Genomic DNA, 8,445 nt, shown 5'->3' on the forward strand with positions numbered 1-8,445 from the left:
ATGAGATGATAGGACACTTGATGTCCTATATAGTTAAGCAAATTAACCCCAGAACCCTGTAAGAATAATTTCCCTATTTAAAACCATTTTCATTTGTGTGGGTAACTAACAATCACTTACTTATTAACCTCCCCACCCCTCTCCTGAGAGAGTTGGGTATTGTTAGCCTGGATTTATGGACAGCCAAGAAGGGAAGCAGAGAGGGGATGTAACTGCTTACACAGTTGCAAAGGTGACCACTGAGCCTCATCTCCTCCTGCCCACATTCCCATTCTCCATCTTCTCCCAGTCCTTAAAGAGACCAACCAGCATTTCTTAGATTTAGACAATGTAGTAAGAAACTAAAATGGACAGAGAACCAACACATGTGGCTCCTTTCTGTTGGAGATGGGACTGGTCCGCTGAAAGACAATACTCATGTTTTCCAAACCCTTCAATGTGCCAGAGAGACACAACAAATGGCCAAAGGATGATGGCAGGAATTGAAATTAAAATGTCACTTCCTTTCTCTTTTATCAAACTTATCACAGGGCTGGACTCTAATTTGATAGCCAGGACTAGGACAAAGGGTAAGTTGATCCTAAATTTGAATAAAGAAAATTTGAATGGTGCCTGAAGGAAGAAGATAATTGCCCCAGCCCTGCCACTGCTTGGATGGCTGTGGGAGAGCAGGAACAGGAGCAGAGGGAGGACAGCAGGCGTAGGCAGAGGATGTGTTGCTGGTGCTAATACAGTATATAGCAGCTGGTCCTTCATCTGTGAGTGTGTAGGACTCCTCTCACAGTCAGTGTCAGGGTATCACTGGTATTTTCTCACTCTAGCTCTAACCTTCCCTGCAAATCATCGGGAAGAGGTGGTAACACACTGAGGTAGAGAAGATGTAGTCCAGGGGGAATGTGGGCAGTGAGCACAGGAGATGGAAGTGGCAGATTTGTGAGTTTGTAGAAGACTGAGCACCAAGTGCAGCTCTTTTCCCAGCTGTAGTGGCCTGAACATGGTCACCTTTCTCAAATGTGGCTAACTCCACACAGCAATCCTGGATCCCAAATCTCCCCAGCAACCAAGCAGGAAACAAAGGGAGGATCTAAATTTGGGTTCAATTGGGACAGTGTGGATTTGGCATAGAGAGGACACACAGTAAGAGATCAGTTTGTCCTTAGACTGACATCCCCCTATGGAATCCCTTTGATGCTCTTTAGCTCACTCATCCTACTCCCTTAGTTGCCTGCTCAGCTATTGATTTGCCTCAGTGTGCTCTCCGAAGCTCAGTGGACAGATTGACTCACCAGTGAAGGCAGAGGTTACTGGAGCCCATGTGAGTATAGGCAGCTCATCTTCCACAAAGCGATGTTGATGGTAGGTATGAGCCTTTTTGCTCTTCACCAAAAAGGAACGTGGCATCTTCCATTCACTTTCTGGGCAGAAACACAGGAAAACAGCAGGTAAATCTCTGTGCTGTGGGGGGTAATTTCCCATTTGTTCCTTCAGAACATCAGCTCTGTAAGCAGCAGCCTTGAGAATTAACCCTCTTCTCCTAGGGAGGTGGAGAGATCACCTCAAAGGTCCCTCCAGCTAAGGAGCAGGGGGTGGTTGCATGGGTTTAGGAGTGTGACAGATCTTAGCTCTGGGGAAAACACAGAGCTGTGGAAGGGGCTAAGTGCAAAACTTGCTCAGAGATAGTCTCTGCTACTGAATGCAGAGATGGGACAACAGACTGAAGATGGGATTGCAGCTACAGTATACTCTGCAAAAACTACACTTCACAATCCAAGCCCAGGTTGAGGCAAAGGATTATGGCTATCTTGGTGTTGTAGGTGGAGAACCCAGGGCAGACTTAAACTGAGAGCTGTGCTACAGACCAAAACTGTGTCTGTGGCAGAGAGATTGGAAGCCAGGATCTCTCTCTTGTAGCTCCCTGCTCTGACTACAGGACATGCTGCATCTCTGCCCTTACCCACCCTGAGAGGACACAGTGGGGATTGAGGGCTGGAGATTCCCCCTTGGAGAAAGGGTCTGAGTGTTTGTACCTCATCTAGAAGAGCCCAGTCCCAAGCCATGCCCTGGGCTCCTCTGTGAAATTGCGATATAAAAAGTAATGATAACAACATCAATAACAGGAGACAGTGTTAAATCCCTACAGCCATGATGTGTGGTGAGTTTCCTTCTTGTTGGCCATAGCTTGTGTTCTGGCTGACAAACAGCAGTGGAGCAGAGGCAGAACAGAAGTCCTGGGTGAGAAGTTACCTTTTGGACCCAACTCAAGTAACTCAGACCGTTGAAATGGCAACGTTAGGGACAAACATAAAATGTTGAAATTTAATCACCCCAAATTCTCTTGAAATGCATCTGTTATCTTTGCTATCCAGAACCCAACCCACCCTGTGCCTGCTCCCCAGGGCTGGTAACTGCTCTTGTGGAGGCAAAGTGACAACAGGAGAGATGTTGTGTGCAGCAATATCAGCTGGTGCCTTATTTGCATAGGTATTTGCATTTTCCCTTGTAATTGTTCAGGATAGTGGCACTAAAAACAAATCTTGCCGTATTTCGTAGGAAAAGTCAGCACTAAGTCCTGGTTCTCTGTTCATTGGAAACTGAATCATTAAGTTTTCTTTCCTGAAAAGAAACCCCTCCAAAAACCCTGGTTACACAGGAACAGCATGAAACGTCTAAGTCAGGATGGAGCAGTGTGGACTCCTGTGGAATCCCAAACATCCAGGGATGGAAAGGTGTACTCCCAAGGGTTCAGAAGTGCCTGCACTACCCCTTCATGCTGAACATAATTACAGACCTCAGTGGTGTTTTGTTTGAAGGTCTGAGGGCCACATTTACTGTAGAAGCTACAGGTACATGTGCTGTGGGATTGCTGCAGTGAGGTCTGCTGGCACAGGGGCATTGCCAAGGTGCCACCAGCCCAGTTGCCTTTTTAAAATAATTTACAGCTGCCTTTTAAAATCTGGTCCAGGATTCCCACTGTGTCATCTATGATTTCAGGGATAACAGATAACTCTTGCTGCTTCTAGTCTTTTTTTTTTTTTTATTTCTTCTGAAATGACTCACCTGTTTTTCTTCATCTTTTTCCAAGAAATGTACATGTAACTTGAGATGAATAATAGAAAAACAGAGGCCAAGAGTAGATTTGTTAGCTTAATTTTAGAAAGAGGACAAAACAGTGCTGAGGATGAACCATAAGTACAACCTTGAGGGCCACTGTATTACATTGATGTATTTGCTCTCCTGGAACTCTCTAATGAGGTTCATTCTAAGTGGGCACTGAAATACCTCCAGCTCAGTACAAACACAGGATTGCTCTGCAGTGGGTATAACCCTTTGGCAGCTCAGCTTAAGCCTGTGCCCCTCACTTCCCAGCAGGGTCTCCCTGCTCTTGGTCACTCCCAGATGAGTTCCCTGTGCTTGGAGCTCTGCAACACGGATGTGCCCTAAGTTCAAGTCCTGCCAGAAATGCTTTAAACATGGAATTTCCACTCGTGCCAAAGGGATTTTCCCATGTGATGGGGCAGGACTGTGTCCACAATGGAGGATATTCATACCAGAATTGGATTTCTCTGCCTGAATTAACCTGTTAATTACCCTGGGCTTCCTACAAGGTGGAGGAAGAGGCTCCAGCAGCAGGTGACTCTGCACAGAGGGTCACAGCCTGCAGTGCCTCCTGGAAGAGTCACTCTCCCTGCCCTCCAGCTAGACAATCCTGTGCCAGTAGCTGGACAGTTTAGCCAGGTAAATTAGAGGATTGGAGATGAGTGGCTTAAGCAATCTGAAAGTGTTTTATGGCAGTGGATACGCCAAGCAGTAAGCACAGCTCCTCTTTTCTGGTGGCAGTTGAAAGTAGATGCACATGAATCAACAGGATTTTTTTTTCTGGATGTGTTAGCTCCAGCCAAATTTGGTCCAGCACCATGAGTGCTGATAAGCCTCTGCTGAACACAACGATCTTTAATGGACTGAACGTTGCAAAAGGAAGTTACCTTCCCCCACCCCATTTTACAGAAAAAACCCAAAACAAAACAGGAACTGGGAGCCCAAAGCAGAGTTAATTAACAACTGCATTGGACTGTCTTTGTGACTCACACCACCAGGTTAGAGGAAAGAAAGAAGCAGAGATTGTGAAAGGAAAAAGTACTCTCTTTCCTTGAAACTCCAGATTATCAGTAGCAAGTGCTCAGCTGCTACTAATGCCCAACTGTATTCCCCAGGGAAAGCAGTGCCATGGACAATGGACATCTTAGAGTCATTGAAGCTTCCAGCAGAATTTAGCTTCAACTTTTTCCTGAAAATAAAACTTGATTTTTATGGAGTCTGTTCCTGTCAGCCCCCGTGGCAGCAGTTTCTACCTTGACTGGTAAGTGCACAAGGGAGTTCATTGCTTGGGCAGAAGTGTCCACCTAAAGTGGAAGTGTCCTGGCATTTTTTAGTTCAGTACAGGGTTAGGTTTAGGGTTAAAAACCAAAAGCTTCTAGAACTGACATTCTAATGTGTTTGCCATTGATACAATTGTATAATAATGTTAGAATCCCCGGGGAAAGAAAATCTGCTTCCCTGCTTTGGGTACCTCACTTGAAGCACCTTAGAAGAGTTTCTTGTAGCAGGTACCAATTCCCCAGTCAGACCTGAAAGCAGATCCAGCACCTGCATCTTCCCCTCCTGTGTCCCTTCATCCTCAGTGATGCTCTCTGGTGATTTTGCAGAGTATTCCATGGAAAACTCTTACGCAATACTGAAACTCTGCAGATGGTGCAAAAACCAAAGTAAAAGGGTGTTTTGGGGGTTGTTTTAGGAGTGGTTTCTGACTCCAGGATCCTAATTCCATGGGACCCTCTGTTCCTCAGGAAGCTCTAACTGCCCCTTCACTGCCTGGCAGCTCACAGCCCAAACCCACAATTTTGGGTCCTTTGATATAACTTAGAATAAACTCATTTTCTCACTGAATTAGCTGATGAAACCTCCAGTGGGGAAAAAAGTTTGCAGGATTGTGCCATACTGAACCAGAGTCCCAATTTGCAATGAAAGTTTCTTTGTAAAACTTCATTTTTTCCTCTGCATTCAAATACTCTTGTTTTCAAATGTACGAAGTTATTTGTAGAGCCAAACCCCTTTTCTCACTACACTCAGCAGAAACACTTGATTTTAACTAGCAATTGATATCTATCTTCATACAAATTGATGAAGGTACAAAGTTTTAGGCTAAAAGAGAATAATTCCCATTGCTGCATTTTTATCTTAATATTGAGGTTTTTTCCCTGTTCTTTCTGGTGAAGCTTCCAAAAGGAAAGAACAGTTTGTCTTTCAAAAGATGTTACTGAAGGAAAAAAAAGCACAGAGCAGAACACAACCTGTGTCTGAAATTTTTAGGAGTCCACGTAAAAAGAGGTTTCAGGAGCTCCTGATTCAAATATAATTAAAAATTTGAAATAATTTCGGTTCTTTACAACAAAATCCATCATGTCTTTTAATCCCTGTGGTCAGACTGGGAAAATGGACATTGTGTCTTGGGCAGCAAATGATGGTTGAAACTTCATCCCAGAAGTGGCACAGAAATGGTGTATCTGTGTGTACCTGCTATATCTGTAGCACCTAGAAAAAATGTTTAGACTACAAGTGCAGCATTAGGCATCTCATGTAGCTCCTGGTGGTGTTGGGAATGCCACTGGATTTGGCAATCTTTGCCTTAGATTCCATGGAAAGAGTTATGCAATACAATCTAACTCCATATCCCCTTAACATACAGATGCACTCACGGTGTGAACTTGCAAATCTTTGGGTTTTCTCCTCAATGTATTGATTCAGTCTGGTGGTATATGAGAAATGCCTATAAACAGCTAATTCCTTATGCTAAAAATCATTGCACTAATCACTCTGTACTTAAAAGTTATGGGAAAGTAATAAAAGAGAGATTTGAAGCAAAAATCCCAAATGGGAGAGACTCAATTGTCATCTAGCAAAACTGGCACAGGTGAATTGATGTGAGCAGAGTGTGCTGCTCTCTGAACTTAGAGGTCCTGTGAAAGAGCAGTTAAAAGGGAAAACACAGTTTTCCCTCTCCACAAAAATGAAGCACAAAACTCTACATGTAGAAATTATTCCTCTGCATGGACACAACCATCTGAGAACATTGTTACATCTCTTAGCTTTTCCTCTACCATTCCCATTTTCACACGTGAGAGTGAAGTATATGCATGTAATTTATAAAGGTTTAATTCAAATGAGTCAAGTGAAGGATTATCATAAAGGAATCCTCAGGGCAAAGGAACTTACACAGGGGAATATGGTACATATTTGCAAACACAAGCGAAGAAGAAGAAGAAAAAGCTTGGTTAAAAAAAAAACCATACCAGAGAAATGAGAAAAATAGTGAAATTAAAAGTGTTTAAAAGAATAAATCGATCACCTGTTTGGGGGAACTTTGCTTTAGTGGATTCTCCTGGAAATCTCCCCAGCCAAGTGAGATGTTGTCTTCTCTCAGGACTCCTCTTCCACTTTCTCACTTGGTCGCAGCCTGCTGAAATAGATACTTCTCCTTTTTTCTCTCTCTGGTTTTCTCTTTTTTTTTTTTTGCCCCTGTTCCCCTCCCTGATTTTTCAATCAGATTATTTGTGTCAAAATCTGGCGGTGAAGAAACAACCAATGGAGAAGCAGAGCCCAGAAAGTATTTGCTTATCAAAACTTTCCAGGACTTTGAAAACTTGAAGAGAATTCACGATGCCCAGTCAGAGCCCTGGGGGCAGCACCCTTCCCTCTTGGGGGCAGCTTTGCCTTCTGCAGGAATATTCCTCTGTCATCTTGACAAAAAGCATGACACAAGGAAATAATGTACCAAACAGGCGTTTGTTATTTCGCCTTTAAAACAAAAAAGCTCTTAGGAAACCTGTATTTTTACACACATTCATCCCCACATCATATCTTTCACAAACAGACACACCATCTGTCTCACACTCACATACTTGGGGCTCATAAACAAAACCATCGAGCACATATGCACAAGATTATTTTATTCCAGAATGGATCTTTTATCTCTCCAATTTCCAAGGGAAAAAAAAAAAGAAGAAATACTTGCAGGGTATAACTGAAGAAGATGTGTGTTAATCAGCCTTCATTTTCCCAGGCATATGGGTGTGCAATCCACACATATTTTAGGCATTGCTTTATCTATCTACAGCTGCATATAGGGTATAAATATAGATTTAAGAAAGCTCATTAAGCAAGCTCATTAACAACAGCTTTGCAAAAAGCTCTTCAAGAGCAACAATAAGAATTTGCACTTCTATCACTTGCTTTCAAAAAAGGTTTGAGTATGGGTTTGTAAAGGTGAAATAATTGAGTGGCAAACCCCTTGTAACAGCAGGGGGAGAATGACCGTGCCCAGGTCGTTCTCTAGCACAGGTGGGAACAGGAGCTGGACACAAATTTTCTCTTCAGAATCCTTGGGCATGACTCTTATTTAGGGACAAAGAAAGGAGCTGATCTCCCCAAGTGGGAGAGAAGGGGAGTAATTCCTTGACCTCACCTATTCTCTAGTTAGCACAACCTTCCTGACTGCAGGTGCACAGTGGCATGAGCTGTGTGTGCCCTCAGCTGTTCCCTCCTGTGCCTGGCTGGAACTGGGAGTGCAAAGACACCTGCCAAGAAGTTTCTCATTTCAGAGGTGTTTAAGTGTACGTGCAACTGCTGTGCAGAAAAATGCCTTTAGAGCAGGGAGTCTTCTTGCTCCCTGTGAGCTTCCAAACACATTTCAGTGTCTCCTCCAGTTGGTTGCATTAACCCAGGACTCTGTTGGGTCTCTTTTTCCTGCTGCAGCTCAGGGTGGTGAACACCAGGAAGCAATAACCTCTGTCCTGCCCTCGGTGGGAGGTTGGTGCTTCCCTGATGGAGCAGTTGTGGTCCAGAGACGCTCCAGGTTAATAGCAGAGGGATTTTTGCATCCTGCCACGGCAGGACCTGCTGTGCCCAACGCTGTGCCAGGACCAACCACGAGTGTCATTGCCCCATGGCACCGGACAGACTGTGCAATGGGGGTTTGATGCAACTCGGTGATAAGAGTGTAGATTTCACCCACATTGAGAAAGATTCAGATTTTGATCTTAACCCATCTGCCATTTACTGAGCATAATTAATTCTTGTTGTTTATAGAAGCAAACAATCCCCTTTCCCCTCTCCCTCCTCCCCTCCTTATTTATCTCGCTGGGTTTTGCATGAAAGAAACGTTCCCAAGGCATTGTGCTCCCAGGCTGATTTGCATCCTCTTAAACACAGGCATTTGAGGGATTACATTTCCCGCTACAAAAACAAGCATTGTAACAGACACCCAAAATGTACATTGCGGCTTCAGGGTTTCATAGGAAGACAGTTACAGGGATTAAACAAAACAGGAAAATGACAAGCTGCTGAAAGGACTGGGAAGTTATTGGATGAATCCTTGGAGCTGGTTCCTGC

At 43.9% G+C, this 8,445-nt stretch overlaps 1 protein-coding gene across 1 annotated transcript in view; it reads right to left on the bottom strand.

Annotated features, from left to right (window-relative positions):
• Nucleotides 1-6,443, bottom strand: part of GFI1B (growth factor independent 1B transcription repressor) — a 9,229-nt gene extending 2,786 nt beyond the window's left edge. Inside the window, exons 1-2 of the mRNA XM_009081586.1 lie at nucleotides 6,404-6,443; nucleotides 1,287-1,415 (exon numbers count right to left, since the gene is read on the bottom strand). Coding sequence (XP_009079834.1) covers nucleotides 1,287-1,401 — 115 coding nt within the window. The 5' untranslated portion in view covers nucleotides 1,402-1,415; nucleotides 6,404-6,443. The remainder of the gene's footprint in view (nucleotides 1-1,286; nucleotides 1,416-6,403) is intronic.
• Nucleotides 6,444-8,445: the final 2,002 nt, after the last annotated feature.

Source organism: Acanthisitta chloris, unplaced genomic scaffold (assembly GCF_000695815.1).
Source record: "Acanthisitta chloris isolate BGI_N310 unplaced genomic scaffold, ASM69581v1 scaffold13479, whole genome shotgun sequence".
Classification (NCBI taxonomy): domain Eukaryota; kingdom Metazoa; phylum Chordata; class Aves; order Passeriformes; family Acanthisittidae; genus Acanthisitta; species Acanthisitta chloris.